This window comes from Aricia agestis, chromosome 21, assembly GCF_905147365.1.
Source record: "Aricia agestis chromosome 21, ilAriAges1.1, whole genome shotgun sequence".
Lineage (NCBI taxonomy): Eukaryota > Metazoa > Arthropoda > Insecta > Lepidoptera > Lycaenidae > Aricia > Aricia agestis.
The window spans coordinates 10,364,851-10,382,551 of NC_056426.1; the positions used below are offsets into that span (position 1 = coordinate 10,364,851).

General features: G+C 35.7%; 2 protein-coding genes and 1 non-coding gene across 3 annotated transcripts; 2 read left to right on the plus strand and 1 right to left on the minus strand.

Annotated features, from left to right (window-relative positions):
- Positions 1 to 8,382: 8,382 nt before the first annotated feature.
- Positions 8,383 to 8,455, plus strand: Trnak-uuu. Its single transcript has one exon. It is a non-coding gene; the product is annotated as a tRNA-Lys (tRNA).
- Positions 8,456 to 9,108: 653 nt separating this feature from the next.
- On the plus strand, positions 9,109 to 9,707 carry LOC121737635 (28S ribosomal protein S18c, mitochondrial). The gene is made up of 2 exons (XM_042129294.1): positions 9,109 to 9,210; positions 9,284 to 9,707. Exons 1-2 carry the CDS (start codon positions 9,174 to 9,176, stop codon positions 9,652 to 9,654), a joined length of 408 nt encoding a protein of 135 aa, XP_041985228.1. The 5' UTR covers positions 9,109 to 9,173; the 3' UTR covers positions 9,655 to 9,707.
- Positions 9,708 to 10,058: 351 nt separating this feature from the next.
- Positions 10,059 to 11,529, minus strand: LOC121737631 (intracellular protein transport protein USO1-like). Its single transcript, XM_042129291.1, has one exon. It carries the CDS (start codon positions 11,460 to 11,462, stop codon positions 10,065 to 10,067), a length of 1,398 nt encoding a protein of 465 aa, XP_041985225.1. The 5' UTR covers positions 11,463 to 11,529; the 3' UTR covers positions 10,059 to 10,064.
- Positions 11,530 to 17,701: the final 6,172 nt, after the last annotated feature.

Sequence of the window (17,701 nt, forward strand, 5' to 3'; positions counted from 1 at the left end):
ACGCACCCTTCTGGACATCAATCATCATCAACACTCCCCGCCCCTCCGCACCACGTCAGCAGACATCAAGCATAACCGGGTCGCCTCGACCATAAGCCGCGTTGGAGGTCCGCGCCGGTCGAACCCGCGTCTGGCTTGAACGGGGCAGCCATAGGCTACAACGACCGGTCAGCAAGCAGAGCACGGGGTCCCTCTCCTGGTCATTGCACGCGTAGCTTCGGCCCACACCTGACAACACAAGCGCATCGAAGAATACCACAGGTCTTCGGGGGGGAGTGATGTGGCGGTACCCACAATTCGCCTAACATTCCTGCATCGCGCTATCGAAGTTTCGGAGAACGGCAAGATATATACAACGTCTGAAATGACGTCAGCGCGGCAACGTTAAAATACCAAATTTGAGCTTTCTAGCACTTCAGGATGTAGCCAAATATTTTGATGATCATCAGTGTGTCAGTGAGTCGGTGACGAAATCGGCGTATTTTAGATATCAATAAAATCTAAAGTATTAAAGCTATTCAATTGATACTGTGTATATTTAATAAGTCTATTGATAACATATGATATGATGATCATATCCTGAAAATATGAACTATCTGCTACAACGGAAACCAATTCTATGAAAATTCAAAAAAACCGCGAAACACTTCGAGAAAAGGTAGTGCCCTAGGTTGTGCCCTTGCACTTCGCTTGGCTCGTCTCGGCGGGGACACTGCCGTGTCCCTAGATGTGTAGAATTTATTTTTGTAAACTGTGCCAAAGGATGATGATTTTGGAATACGTCAAATCTTTGATTTTTGATTTATAACTCCGTCGAAATTATTGAATGCAATGACTAAGTACCCTGGATCTACATAATAACTGGAAATTGGACGTAGATCGTCATTACTCATAATTAGTATTTCCATTAGGATGTACCAGATCAGATGACTCATAATAAGCTATTCACATTAAATTACTAATAAAAAATACTTTATACTATCATGTATGTGAATATCCTATGTACCTACTTTTTATTAGGTACCTACTAGCTGTTGCCCGCGACTTCATCCGCGTTAACATAGTATAATAACAGAGATGGATAGTTTTCTCCTTTTTGTTTTTGTGGTTCCTTATACAAAGGGTAAAAACGGACCCTATTTAAGCAAACGTCAAACGCAAACGTCAATAAACTTTCATGTTTCTAACTCAAGAAATGACGGACTTTCATTGAAACTTTCTACCCCAATTTCACCCCCTTGGGGGTAGAATTACCAGAAACACTTAAATACGTATCCAATCATTTTTAATCAGTAGCACAAAAATAAAGTTTCATGTTTCTAACTCAAGAAATGACGGACTTTCATTTAAACTTTCAACCCCTATTTCATCCCCTTGGGGGTAGAATTTTCAGATACGCTTAAACACGTATCCATTCATTTTTAATCAGTAACCCAAAAATAAAGTTTCATGTTTCTTACTCAAGAAATGACGGACTTTTATTAAAACTTTCAACCCTTATTTCACCCCCTTCGGGGTAAAATTTTCAAATTTCCTTCCTTAGTGGGTGTCTACTTAATAAAACAACCCTACTCACCAAATTTCGTGGCTGTAACTTTTACAGTTTTTGCTCAGCGATGATGAATCAGTCAGTCATTCAGGACATGTAATTTTATAAGTATAGAAGATTTTATGCTCAATTTATACCGCCGCGGAATGGAACGGAATGGAAGCGTCAATTTCGCCTCATGCGAGCGAATTGGCATCGGAGAATTATAGGCATGATGAGTATTTTTTTATCTTCTTGGTAATTTGTTTGACCGATGTTTATATTTTTGACCATTCAAAAATATAAACATCGGTTGTTAGAATGGAGACCAAGGCTGGGAAATCGGGGTGTAGGTCGACCTCCAACTAGGTGGGACGACGATCTCCGCTTAGTTGCAGGCCCATGTTGGATGCGAGTAGCAGGAGATCGGTCATCTTGGCGTTCATTGAGAGAGGCCTATGTCCAGCAGTGGACGACTATAGGCTGATATGATATTATGATGAAACATCGGTCAAAGAATTACTCTGTTAGCTTAAAAACTTACCAAGATATCACAATTCAAAAATGTAATAAAATAGACCTTCCCGAAATGCTCCATACTAAGTGCTACGAAATTATGACGTCACTCTTTTATAGTTTGTACGCATCGGGGGAGAACTTTGTTCGATAGGTAAGTATATAAAACATAATATAGTATTGCGTTTATGAAAGTGGTTTCATAACAAAAGTTGTTTATAATTGCATAAGTTATCGAATGGTAAATTAATATTTACTTAGTTAATTTATGTAAAAAAATCGACTTATCTATTTGAAGGCTCATAAGTCATAACAAAAACGCACCTACAACTCTTCGTGTTGCGAGTGTTCATGGGCTACGCGACAGTAGTTAATTTCCATCAGGCGACCCGTTTGCTTGTTGTGCTACATATGCTACATATAGGTATTTAATTATTTATACTTACTAAAAACTAACATTAAGAGCCCATATGACCCTAACTTGACTACATACTTTAACGTAGATCTCAAAATCTGTAAGGTCTAGAAAACTGATTTTTTGACACAAGTAACTTCAGTTCATAAAGATTAAATGCTCAAGACGAAAACACGATTACTCAAAAAATGCTCGATAGTTTCTTTTTTACAAAAAAACCTTGTTTTAGACACATTTTTGCCTGGATCTTCGAAGTTTGCTGACTTTTCTTTAATATTTTTTAATATCTAAAAAGGTATTGATAAAACCTAAATTTGCTCAAAACACTTTTTTCATAATCATTATAGTTCGTCTTTTATTCAAGTAAAACTAACTCGGCGATGATTCCGCGCCGTCCTTTTTCACCTGGCATATGAAAGACGGGCGTGAGTGTGAAGAGAGAAGGACGATGTTTGATTTTTAGAGTCAGGTGAGCTCTTAAACACGAGCCTGTTTCACTACTTCCTAATAAGTCCCGAATAGGCTATCCACCACTTAACTTGTGACGGTAAAGTATGGAAAATCTGTCAAAAATGTTGTTAATAGCCTATTCGGCCCTTTATCAGAAATTGGTGAAACAGGCCCTAAACATTATGTCAAACTCTTTAGGTAGGTACTGTATATTATTTTATCAGTAGGTAGTAAGTAACAGTTGAAGTTTAATCGTCATGCGGCTGTTAATATCCACAATTTTTCATTGCTCAAACCTATTTTAACAAACACACAGTATGAGTCAACTAAAATCGCTAACTAGTAGGAAAATTCCTACCAATTTCCTCACTTATCCGGCCATGTTGAAACCTAACAGCAAATTCTTGGCCGTTTTCGCAACGCACTTGTAAACAATTATTTTACAATATCTACACGTAAGTACCTAAGTACTTACATTTTGTTGTCTTTATCTATCGTGTGACTTTTGATATTATGCAGATCATGTATATAATTACTTAGGTACTTAGTTTTTAACCGTCGAAAACCGTGTCGAACGTCTGCAGTTTCGCCACAAGGTCAACTTCAGTTTCTTTGTGGTGAGAGTACCGACGCATCTTCTGTCGATCTTTGAAGCGGAGGAATTCTGGCCGACTGATGTGGTCTACCGAAGGTTTCGGGGGAGACTCCGGAATTAAGCGCGCGTCACGTCGCGTCGCCGATAACTCGTGATAAAGTGTAGTTATTAACGGCCATTCCCAATATTTGATCTATCTCTGGTTTTGCCCTACTAGAGATAGGAAAAGCTCACATTAGACATTAGAGACATATATTTTATGTCAATTGTGAGCTATTTCTATCTCTAGTAGGGCAAAACCAGAGATAGATCAAATATTGGGAACGGCCGTAAGTGTACTAGAGATCGCCCAATGGTCGAAATTCGACCTTACTAGCAACGACATTAGGACTGCTACCTATATTTTGTAAAAAATATTGACTTCATCATAGTTTTTTTCATAGACTTAATATAATTTTTTTTCATAGACTTAATATAATATACTGTCGTAGTTTTTTTCAATTCTTGTCTCTGGGACTCAGCTGATCTCAGACTGGCCGTATAAGCATTGTCTAATAGTATCTAAAATTAAATAAATAAAAAACAATAATCGATTTTCAATTTCTCAACTTGTCAGCAGACTTCAACCATAAATAAAAGAGTATAATTCGTATGTATAGGCTTGTCACTCAAAAATCTGTCATTTTTCCTAGTAGTAGTGTCGTAGTGTGTGTAACGTTTTATTTGTTAAAAATATATATGATAAAAGCATAATTTTAAAATAATATTAGCTCGATGCACTCCTTCACCATATAAACTATAACTGTGCGAAATTTCATGCACCTACGTTTCCCCATTTTTCGTAAAAAAGTTACAAAGTTTTTCTCTCACGTATTAATATATAGATATAATTTATATGTATGTTAGTCATTAAGGTATATATTGTATGGGCCTATGTAGCCTGCTAAATAATAAATAAAATAAAATAAAATTAACCCGACTTCCAAAAAGGAGGAGGTACTATATGTTCTTCTGTATATATTTTTTTGTATGTTCAACCATAATTTCGCCGTTTGTGGACCGATTTTCATAATTCTTTTGTTGTTGTACAGTGTTGAATTCGAGTACCATGTTCACAAAATTGGTAGTCTGATGATGGGATCCATGAGGAATCGAGGGGATTCCTTGAAATTTGTATGGAAACATATTATAGTCATTTTGATTTTTTTTAAATAATTCAAGGCTCAAACTCAGGAAAATGTGGGGAAAACGGGGGAAATATTAGAAAGGGTTTATCTCACGAACTACTGGAGCAATTTTTATGGCAATATTTGGCACAGATATAGAGTAGACGACGTGAAGGGAGTAGGGACATAAGCTATTTTTATGGGAAAATGTACGGTTTCCGTAAAATTCCTAATTTACGCGGGCGAAGCCACGCGAGACATCTAGTTATTAAATAAAAAGGCACTAATTTTATTAATAAATAAGAATTTTATTATTTCAAACTTTTTAGATCATTTTAAGAATATGGTTACCTTGGAACTTGGAAGTCGATTTAAATTTTTAGTTAAAAATAATAATAAATTATCCTTACCAAAATATATCTATCCATGCTTAAATATTTAAAATTCGAAATTGTGTCTGTCTGTCTGTTACCTCTTCAAGCCCAAACCACTGAACCGATTTTGTTGTATTTGGTATGGAGATATTTTAAGTCCCGGGAAAGGACATAGGATACTTCTTATCCCGGAAAATGTACGGTTCCCGCGATAAACTTTTGGCGCAATGGAGTAGCGGGTGTTATCTACTTTGTTAAGTATTAATAAGTAACTTTTTTTATAGTGTTATTTGAATGTATTCTAAATAATAAATTTTCATTGACCTTTGTCATTATTTTTGTTCACAATGGGGACACAAACGGTACCCAAAAGCCGTTACCCACCAGGCCACCACAGTGATGATGATTGGGCATCCATAAATTACGTCAGGTCTTTTTATTGGAACGAAGTTGCAGACTGGGCAAAATCATTTGGTCTCTTAGTTAATCCTCATAAGTCTCAAGCAATAATCGTCGGCAGTAATTATATGACACAGCGATTAAATGATGTACCCAGCATTATTTACAATGGTACTCCGATTGCCTTCACACAATCTACTAACAACCTCGGAATCATCATTGATAATAATATTTTGTCCTGGCAACCGCAAGTCAACGAGGTAAGTAGAAAAGTATTCCACTCATTACACATGCTTAGGCGCCTTCAGAACTTTTTACCCTTAAAAACTAAAATCTCCCTAGTCCAGTCACTCATTCTCCCTATCCTCGATTATGCTGACTCCTGTTACTTGGATGTTACCGAAGAGTTGCTAACGAAGTTAGAACGTTTGCAAAACCAGTGCATTCGTTTTATCTTTGGTTTAAAAAAATATGATCACGTACTCGTATCAGCTCTTCGGTCACAGTTAAAGTGGCTCCCGATTCGCCTTTGGCGAAATATCCATATCCTATCCCTCCTTTACAATATCCTTTATAACCCTTTGTCTCCCTCTTACCTCGTGGATCGCTTTAACTTTTCTCGACCCTTAGACATTCCTTGTAGGCCTAATGTGAGAACAAATCTTTCCCTCCCCTCCCATCGCTCCAACTTCTTCTCCTACTCCTTTACCGTTCATGCAGTTAGATTATGGAATTCCCTTCCCCACACCATTCGTGATAGTCCCACAATCACTGTCTTTAAAAGACGCTTGAAGGAACACTACCTCAATACTGAATCCAGTTAAGATTATTATTAAATATACATATAGTATACAGTATCCATATTATGATTAAATATTTATAATTGGTATATAATATTATGTCGATATAGTATGTAATAAATTATAGAATAGTATTATTAGTATCTAAGTATTGTAGTATAATAGTATAGTAAAATAATTATTGTATTTTAAAATGTTACAGTAATTTAACTTGTTCATCAATATTAATTATTATCTGTGCACGCCCTATCTGATGTTTCTGTTCAAATTTCTCTAGTTAGGACTGCTGGAAGAAATTTCTTTTAGAGATAAGCAGTACCTGTTGTGTCGTCTTTCTAATATTATGTTACTTTTTAATGGTTTTGTGTGCAATAAAGTGTAAATAAAATAAAAAAATAAATAAATATATAAGTTCCTTATCGCGCGTTCGGCGTAAAGGCTAGATAGGCTAGACAGAACGATATTTGACCTCGACACTTTTTTTTTTAATTCGTTCCTGCATGGTAGGGGCAGAGGTGAGAGGACTTTGATAGTATTCCTGTGCGTCAACTAGATGGCGTTTTTTGAGAATAAACCGACGTGTTGTTAGTATTCCTGGACGTCAATTATAGATAACTTCTTCTTATTTTTTTTTGAGTGTATATGTACATTTTTTGAACATAAGAAATAACTTCGTTCCATTCGGGTGTCCCTTGATTTTTTTCTTTTGTTTTGTTTTAATAAGAAAAAAGAAATGCGAGATACTTCCCGAGACCCAGACTCTCCAACGTAAAATTAGCTGAGATTAGACTCGACCCTCTCCCCCTTTAACGTCAAACGTAATTTATGGACACCCCCATTATTAATTTTGATACATGAATTTGACTTCGTTTATACTCCTAACAACGCAATATACTTAAACCATCTTAAACACAACATTGAATTTAAAGTAATAATAGTTTCACTAAAAAAATGTTCTAACCGTAGTTTTTGAAGCAGAAAGTTAAAATATAATAACTGCCGCACTCAGTGTGGCAGGACCGCAGGAACATTAATTAACTACTTAGTGTTTAAATATTTTGTAGTAAATTTACTATTTATTTATATATTTTTTAGTGTTTTACTATATTTTAGTGTTTAAATATTTAGGTTGGCAGAATGGTTAAAGTTAAGGTTAAAGTAATTGTTATAGTTAAGGCTAAATTTAGCTTAAACTTTAACCTTACCTTTGACCGGAGAAATTGAAAGATGACAGCTGCTGCTGGTCCAACAAGGTTATAAATGAACATGTCCGGGGGCGCTGCTGGTAAAAGAAAACTGTTTAAATATTTGGTAGTAAATATTTGTGCAGGAACCTAGGTACCTACTTACTATTTTAAGCTTTTTTTATGGAATAAGGGGGCAAACGAGCAAACGGATCACCTGATGGAAAGCAACTTCCGTCGCCCATAGACACTCGCAGCATCAGAAGAGCTGCAGGTGCGTTGCCGGCCTTTTAAGAGGGAATAGGGTAGGGGATTGGGCCTCCGGTAAACTCACTCACTCGGCGAAACACAGCGCAAGCGCTGTTTCTCGTCGGTTTTCTGTGAGAACGTGGTATTTCTCCGGTCGAGCCGGCTCATTCGTGCCGAAGCATGGCTTTCCCACGTTATATAGCTGAAAAATAAGTCAAACATGTTAAATATTTTCGTATGAGAAAATGATTTTGGTATATCGTAGGTATGTATGAGATTTTCGATGGTACCCGGCCTCTTAAATGTAAGTAATTAATACAAAATGTTGACATAAGCTCCATACATTATATTCTGTCAAACTCTTCATTAAATTGAAGGTTAATTATAATTAAATGTCTCTGAGTACTGCTAGTTCCATATCCTAGTATCTACTGACTAACGACCGTTCCCAATATTTGATCTATCTCTGGTTTTGCCCTACTAGAGATAGGAATAGCTCACATTAGACATTAGAGACATTATGTCTCAGACATATTATATTTTTAAATGTCAATTCAATGTTAGCTGCGATCGGTTGTATGTCAAACCAGAGATAGATTGAATATTGGGAACGGCCGTTAATAAGTTAATAACACTACAATTTGGAGTCTTTTCAGTCTATTTAATGACTCGTAAATTAAACAGGTATTTCGTACCTATTCAGTATGCCCGGATAGCTCAGTCGGTAGAGCATTGGACTTTTAATCCAAGGGTCCAGGGTTCAAGTCCCTGTTCGGGCGGCGAAACTTTTTATAAATAAGAAAAGAAACGATAAAAATAGAAATTTGTAGTTATCGGTTACAAAGAACAACGTTATAAACTCCTTTCAAGGATGGACTATCATGGTGATCATTAAAATTACAGAAATTTTCGATACTTTATTTTATTTGAGGTTATTTCAAATTTTCTACGTAATAATAATGCTTGTTACATAAACTTATCTTATTATAATATATTATGTTATTCTTTTACGGCCGTTCCTAATATTTGATCTATCTCTGATTTTGCCCTACTAGAGATAGGAATAGCTCACATTAGACATAAAATATATGTCTCTAATGTCTAATGTGAGCTATTCCTATCTCTAGTAGGGCAAAACCAGAGATAGATCAAATATTGGGAACGTCCGATAATCGTATCCAAGAGTATATATATATGTCTATGTATCCAAGGATATAATGCAAACTTCAAAGGACTAAAAAATATTCATGGTAAATAATTTATTTAGCAATATGGCAGCCCTAGCTAGATCCTATTTTAATTTTTGACACCTGAGTCCTGACATGAGTGACATCAATCATCACGATCATTTTGAAGTTGACATTTTATAATAAAATATATACTAGTAGTAATCTGTGTAAAGTACTCTGTGGACCAAATATATACTAGTAATCTGTGCTGTGGACATTTCTTCCTACATTTTTAAGGTTATGTTTACCTTAAATTGTAAAAAATAAGATGGCCCTACTAAAAACTCTTTCTTTGCGTTCTATAAGTAAGATTCAATCTTTTTATTATACTTTTATTGTAAGTATTACAACGACTCACCGTTTCTACTATTGTTTCAGTAAGCACATCGCATCGAGCGTTCATAAATTCCATCAGATTGACATCCTCCAACCCAGAATCTGACGATGCTCCCGTGGAAATGGATAATCCATACAAGAAGGAACGACGCCAGTGTATTCTTTGCAAGCTCAACATAACCCCAGACTACAAGAACTATAGATTACTATCACAGTTTCAAAGCCCTTACACTGGAAGGATATATGGAAGACATATTACTGGGCTCTGTAAGGCCAAGCAGGCTCTAGTAGAAACTGAAATCACTAAAGCACAAAACTGCGCCTACATGCCTTATTATTATAAGGACAAAGCATTCTTTAAAGACCCAAAACTGTTTGATCCCGAAAACCCTATCCGCTATCATAGATTCTAGTTGTTACTTATTAGTAGATTTTGTAGTTACGTTAAATAAATAAGTTATAATTATTTTGTATTTTATTTTTGTCATGCTAAACCTGTTAAATGTGAGTAAACTTGCCAGATACTTGATGAAATAAAGTAAGAACAATTCAAAAAATCATATTTGGAAATAGCATACATTTTTATATCATATTATGTGGTGTTTAGACAATTAAAAAAAAAACAGTATGAGTAAAGATCCTATAAATTTTTCCATATTTTTGAATAAATGCTCTCCTTAAAAAAATCTTACATATTGCCTTGAATATGTGTGGTAATTTTAGCCTTTAAACATATCAACATGAAGTAAAATAAACCCAGATAGGATACTTATTGCTTATATTATTAGTTTTATTTCAATAATATGAAATTCATAAATATCATCTATATCTTAAGACAAGATAAAATTATATTAGTATCATTGGGTGAATTAAAGCAATCATTCTCCGAGTCATAGCCTACTAGATCTGCTGGTATTTTCAACATATTCAATATCTGCGCATTCTCCATTTTAGGTTGATCTGGCATTTTCTTTTTCATTAACTCCATTAGCTCAACTAATGCGTCCTGGCAGCCTTTCTGCCATTTCTTAATAAGATCCCGTACGTCTTTTGTGTCGGAGTCTAAAGTCTTCGCCAAAAGCAATTTCTTCTTAACTTCTATTCTAGTTTTTAGCTCCTCTATATCTTTGTCTGTTATTGAACCTGTAGATTTCGCTTTTAACGGTTTTACAACTTTATCATAACATTTCTTAACTATGATTGTTTTCCGATGATCAAAATCATCATCGTCCTCATCATCAAAAGAACTTTGTGATGATGGTTTGGATTCTATTTTAATTTCCGTCTTTGAACTCTTTCTTGATAATTTAGACTTTTTGGCTATGGTTTTTAAGTCTGTAGTTGATGTTTTTTTGTCTTCCAATTTAGATACTTTGTTTCCTATCTTTGCATCGTTTATTATTGTGCCTCTCTCATCTGAAATTTCTTCTGCTATTGATTGTACTTCTATTTCATCAGAAACATCTCTTGTGTTTTTGTTTATTTGGCATAGTGGTATATCATCTGAATCCGAATCTAACAAAATTTGGGAAGGTTTTGGATCTTTTTCCAATACATTAACTTTCTGAGAGTTATCTTTGAATATTTCTTTCTGTATAACTACAACACATTCTGTAGTTAGATTTTGTGGACTTGTATTTTTTGTTTTATCTAAGTTACCTTCTAGTTTACTTGTACTAGGTGTTGAACTGACCTGTTTTGACTTATTTTCCTTATCAATCTTTATAAGTGGAGACTTAGATTTATTAAATTTCGAATTCAGTCTGGAGAGTTTAGATACTTTTGTAGCATTTAACTCCTCACAGTCATCATTACATTCTTTAGTTTCTTTAGGACTTTCGCATTTATTTTGTGTTACCTTGCTCAGTAGAGTTTTAGATCTTTTTCGAATGACGTTTGCTCTTGTTGGTGTTTGTGAATTTTCGGTTTCCGTTGTATTTGTGGCACTTGTGTCGTTTTCATCTTCGATTTTGTGGCTACCTTTTTCAGGCGAGCCATTTTTTCTTTTTCTGGAATTTCTCGCTTGCGGAGTGCTCTGCTCTTCAACGGTATTTTGTTGTGAACTCGATAATGGAGAAATAAAAGGCGAAGGACCTTCTTTACGCCAGCTTCTAGATAACCCAACTCGTCTACAAGGAGTCAGCAAAGAAATACTGATGCCCCCGGGAGTTTTAGGTGATTCACTTTTCGTAGATTTAACTGAGTTTGTATTTTTGGACATTGTCCAGCTAAAATTAATTTTTAATAAAATGTTTAGGTACCTACTTTGTTGATTTTCTAACTTCGCAACAAAAGTAAATGTCAAAAATCAAAACATAAATTTTCCCGCCTAAATTATTTCATTTTTAAGATTTTGGAGTACCTAATGCAAAAGAGTTGAAGTAATGTATTGGAGTACCGAGTTTAAGCGCCTATTCCACTTGTCCTATTTAGAAGTCCTACCTAGGATCCTACATAGGAGACTAATTAGTTCGCTTCTTATTCCACTTGTCCTAATTTAGTGACTAAATCAATTGGTCAGACGTCTTCTTAATGGCTCCAGTTCTATCAAAGCAACAAAAAATTGGTCTTCTCATAGGCTTAGCTGTTGGCTCAATGAAAACAAAAATAAATAAAAGGCGAAAAAGATGGTTGAAAGAATTTTTGCTCCACGTAAAATTATGAATTATGAACTTTCTGAACTACTTGGAACCAGCAGACTTAAGAAATTACCTACGAATGGATTCCACATATAACATAATAATATAAATTGACTTTAATACAGATTTAGCAGTTCCCACTACAGATAAAAGGTTGAAACCATCTGGCAACACTGATTTAGTCATTCAGGAGCCACATTTTTTTCCGATTTAGGATGCTAGCTAGGATCCTAGCTTTCTAAATGTTATTCCACTTGACTAAAGCGCTTATTCCACTTAAGCGCTTATTCCACTTGTCCTATTTAGAAGTCCTAGCTAGGATCCTACATAGAAGACTAATGAAGCATTTTCTTATTTTTTTAATTTGATTGTCAAACAGTTTCCATTTTAGTAACTAGATGGCGTATGGGTAGACAACTATCGGTAATACCAGGCAATACCATCAATAATTTCTACAAAAGTGGGCAAAAGAATGTAAAACTTGATACATTTCAATTTGAAAAAGACACGATGATATTCCAATGAATAGGCTAATAAAGTTATCATAACGATGTTTAAAGTTATTATAACGATGTTTTAGTTAAATCTCACGGAAGAAATAGCCCTATTTATCGATATTCACACCAAAATATGTCACAGGAATTATAAATTTTTGTTTTGACAACGATATTTAATGGCCAATATTTTACCAATAATGAACATCGAAAACCCAAGTAACACAATTTGAGAAAAAATAATAAAAACCACACCAACAATAAAAAGTAGAAGAAGTTTCAAAGTAACATGGCCGCCAAAACTCTTTCAGTTGTCAGTTTTCAGTTTGACAACTTTTTATTATGTCAGGGTGTTCCTAAACTATTACCAGTATACTGGCCTAATCGCTTAGGCCAATGATCGCTTAGGTTTAAGACATTTTGATTTATGTCACACTTGACAGTACACTGATATTTTTTTGAAACACAACCCATATGTAGGCAGTGATGCCAACCTGCAGATAATTTCAGATCGGTGAGGAACCAATAGAAAATCTAGTAGTGTTTATCCTTACGCCATCTAGTTAAGATTATTAAAAATAAAATTAAAAAATATAAATGAAAATCCCTCATTAGTTCGGTTCTTAAGCGCTTATTCCACTTGTCCTATTTAGGAAGTCCTAGCTAGGATCCTACAAAAATTTAGTCAAGTGGAATAGCATTTAGAAAGCTAGGATCCTAAATCGGAAAAAAATGTGGCTCCTGAATGACTAAATCAGTGTTGCCAGATGGTTTCAACCTTTTATCTGTAGTGGGAACTGCTAAATCTGTATTAAAGTCAATTTATATTATGTTATAAGATCTGGAATTCATTCGTAGGTAGTTTCTTAAGTCTGCTGGTTCCAAGTAGTTCATAATTCATAATTTTACGTGGAGCAAAAATTCTTTCAACCATCTTTTTCGCCTTTTATTTATTTTTATTTTCATTGAGCCAACAGCTAAGCCTATGACAAGACCAATTTTTTGTTGCTTTGATAGAAGTGCAGAGCCATAATTAAGAAGACGTCTGACTAAAATGACAACTGATTTAGTCACTAAATTAGGACAAGTGGAATAAGAAGCGAACTAATTAGTCTCCTATGTAGGATCCTAGCTAGGACTTCTAAATAGGACAAGTGGAATAAGCGCTTTATTCCACTTGTTACACAACATTTAGAAAGCTAGGATCCTAGCTAGGATCCTAACCTAGCTAGGATCTTAGCTTTCTAAATGTTATTCCACTGGACTAAATTTTTTAGGATCCTAGCTAGGACTTCCTAGCTAGGATAAAGTGCTTATTCCACTTGTCCTGTTTAGGAAGTCCTAGCTAGGGTCCTAAAAAATTTAGTCAAGTGGAATAACATTTAGAAAGCTAGGATCCTAGCTAGGATTATTATTATTATTATTATTATTATTATTATTATTCATAATATTCATAATTTTACGTAGAGCAAAACTTTTTTCAACCATCTTTTTCGCCTTTTATTTATTTTTATTTTCATTGAGCCAACAGCTAAGCCTATGAGAAGACCAATTTTTTGTTGCTTTGATAGAACTGGAGCCATTAAGAAGACGTCTGACCAAAATAACAACTGATTTAGTCACTAAATTAGGACAAGTGGAATAAGAAGCGAACTAATTAGTCTCCTATGTAGGATCCTAGCTAGGACTTCTAAAGGACAAGTGGAATAAGCGCTTAACTTGTAATGCAACAGAGACTTACAGAGTTTTAATAAAAAATATTAAAATAATACCAAAAGTCAAAACCAATAAAAAATAAATAAATCTTGATGATTTAGAATAACTAAGAGAACCTCATATTTTATAAAAAAAATAACATTGTTGCCTCAAACAAAAGTCAAAAACCGACAAAGGTACGGTACGCCAACTGGCCATCCAGGTTAAAAAGCCGAAGTGCAATAATAAGAAAAAGAAAATATGTCAATGTGACTTGCAAAGCTCCATAAACTTAAATGATATTAACATCCACTTTTCTTCTTGCATTGCATTGGATACTCAAACCAAACGGCAAACCATTGCCTATTTAGGAAGTTTACCTTTTGCTATCGATGAAATTTTCCATTTTTCTCCAATTACTCCGGGTGAGATCAAAGCTACCATTAAACGCATTGGCTCTAAAGCCGTTGGCTGTGATAACATCTGTCGACAGATGTTACTCCCTATTATCGACGAACTCTTGCCAGCTATTACACACATTGTTAACTTTTCTATAGAGCACTCTACATTTCCTAAACTATGGGGTAAAGCCTACATTCGTCCTTTACCTAAAATCCCTTATCCATTACAGCCGTCCCATTTTCGCCCTATTTCTATTCTTCCCTATTTATCCAAGGTTCTTGAAGCATGTGTTCAAAAGCAGCTCTCCGCGTTTGTTATCCAAAACAAAATCCTCTCACCATTTCAATCTGGATTCAGACCGGGGCACAGTACCACCTCTGCTTTGTTAAAAGTAACTAATGATGTAAGGGCTGGCATGGAGAACTCAAAAAATTCTGTCTTAGTTTTAATCGATTTTTCCAGCCCATTTAATAACGTCGACCATGACATTCTTCTGTCAATTCTTTCCCGTAACGTTAGTAACATAGAATATCATTGGTTTTGTTCCTATCTTCAAGGACGCCAGCAGAGTGTAAGATTAGATCATAGACATAATATATACTGTTATATTATGTCTATGGATTAGATGATTCCTCTTCTAGTTGGGTGGATCTTGAAGCTGGTGTACCTCAAGGCGGTATTCTCTCTCCCCTTTTGTTTTCTCTATTTATTAATCTTATATCCTTGGTTATACTTCATTGTGCGTATCACCTTTATGCCGATGATTTGCAGGTTTACATTCAAGAGAGGGTTGAAGAGTTACCTGCTGCGATTAGGAATATGAACCGGGACTTGGAGGCTATAAATGCGTGGTCTGCAAATTTCGGTCTGCATGTAAACGCCAGTAAATGTCAAGCCATCTTGATTGGCAGTCCGCGCTTGATGAGTCGAGTCGATATTAGAGCCCTTCCACCCGTCGTCTTTGGTAATAGTGTCATCCCTTTTAGCTCCAGTGTTAAAGATCTCGGGCTACATATAGACAGCAGTCTCGATTGGCGTACTCATATTACTAACGTCTGCCGTAAGGTGACAGGCTCTTTGCTGTCTCTTTATCGACTAAAAAACTTTTTACCTTTTAATATAAAGTCGCTGCTGGTTCAAGCCCTTATAGTTCCACAACTGGATTACGGTGACGTTTGTTGTTTCGAACTCCGTGAAGAACTACTTAACAAACTTGACCGTATGCTAAATAACTGCATCAGGTTCATTTTCAATCTTCGTAAGTTTGATCATGTCTCTCAATACCGATCTAAGTTGCAATGGCTGCCGATTCGTCAACGTCGTTCACTGCGTGCACTGTGTATGCTGTACTCTCTCCTTTACTCTCCCAGTGCTCCTCTATATTTATCTTCCCACCTTGAATTTTTCAGTACTTAATACCCACAGTCAGGAACTTCGATCATCCAAAAACTTGCGACTACATTGTCCCTCTCATAATTCCAGTATTGTCCACTCCTCCTTCCATGTACAGTCCATACTCCTTTGGAACGCCCTTCCCCAAGAAATCAGGATGTCCCCTAACAAAAATATTTTTAAACGCAGAGTTCGTCAATTATATTTAAATCAGTTGAATAATAATTAGTAATTAGATTAAGGTTCCACTGGAATTCATATTTGACAAATATATTATTATATTACATATTTTCATTTAGTAATTCAATTCCTTATTCTATGTAGGTATATCTTATTTATATAGTTTAATTATGTATAACTTATGTATGGTATTATAATAAGCTTATAGTGTGTATTAGTATGTATAATAGGTAATTACGGTTTATGTAGGTCTATTATGATAAAATATGTATAAAATAATTATATAACTATTTATTTAATGTCTAAACCAATTCAGTCTTAGAATGCGCCTATTCTACACTTTCATCATCACCCTAAGGTTGGCTGGTAGAGAATGCCACACGGCATTAAGCCCGCCTATGTAAATATTTGCATAAAGTGTTTTAAATAAATAAAAATAATAAAATAAAAAATAAAGGAGAAGATGGAAATTTGTACGAGTGACACTGACATTTAACTTTTGGCATCACATGTCAGTTGTTACAATCAGTGTTGCCAACTTAGTGGAATTTCCACTAGATCTGGTGGTTTAGACGTACCTTTCGGCAGGAAAAATATGGTTTTAGTGGCTGGTGGATTTCTAAATGGATTAGATCATTTAAGTTAGTGGTAGCTTCGACGTTAAACCACTAGTTTTTTTTATTATTTTTCTAATTTATCCGTGGGAGAGCCATGCTTCGGCACGAATGGGCCGGCTCGACCGGATAAATACCACGTTCTCACAGAAAACCGGCGTGAAACAGTGCTTGCGCTGTGTTTCGCCGAGTGAGTGAGTTTACCGGAGGCCCAATCCCCTAACCCCTACCCTATTCCCTTCCCTACCCTCAACTATTCCCTTCACTTCCCTTCCTTTTCCTACCCTCCTCTATTACCCTATTCCCTCTTAAAAGGCCGGCAACGCACTTGCTCTTCTGATGCTGCGAGTGTCCATGGGCGACGGAAGTTGCTTTTGCATCAGGTGACCCGTTTGCCCCCTTATTTCATAAAAAAAAAACCCTTAAAGACGCACATTGGAAACTTAATTATATTATTATTATCTTTATTTGTTTTGCCGCATTCTAACGCTGATATAGAGCGATTATTTAGCATGATGAATGTTGTCAAGACTTAACAGAGAAACCGGATGAAGTTTGATTGCCTTTCTTTCGTGCAAGGTTAGCACGCGAAAGCAAATGCTGTAATAACATAATACCGAATACCGTATTACAAAAATTAGAACTAAAGAGAAAAAGAAGACGTTCATCTTTACTCTTAAGTACCTACTTATACATAGGTAGGTACATAGGTAACTAAAATTTTCCTTTTTGAAGTACCTAACAAAAATAATTATTTCATAATAATAATAACGTTGTTGTTGTATTATTTTCAAATTATATTCAGATAGGTTGTTGTTGTCTTTACTTTATTTAGTGGAATTCTGGTGGTTTGAGAGGCCATTTAGGTTTTAGCGGTTTCTGGTGGCTGAGGCCTCGGTCTCGAATTTTGCGGGCAGCGGGGCGGCGGCGGCGGCGGCGCGGGAGCGGCAGGATCTTATGCGTATCGTCAAATGGACCGGGTCTCGAAAACAGCGGCGCGGGAGCGGCGCGGGGGCGGGCGACGAGCGGTGCCCTCCAGTCGAG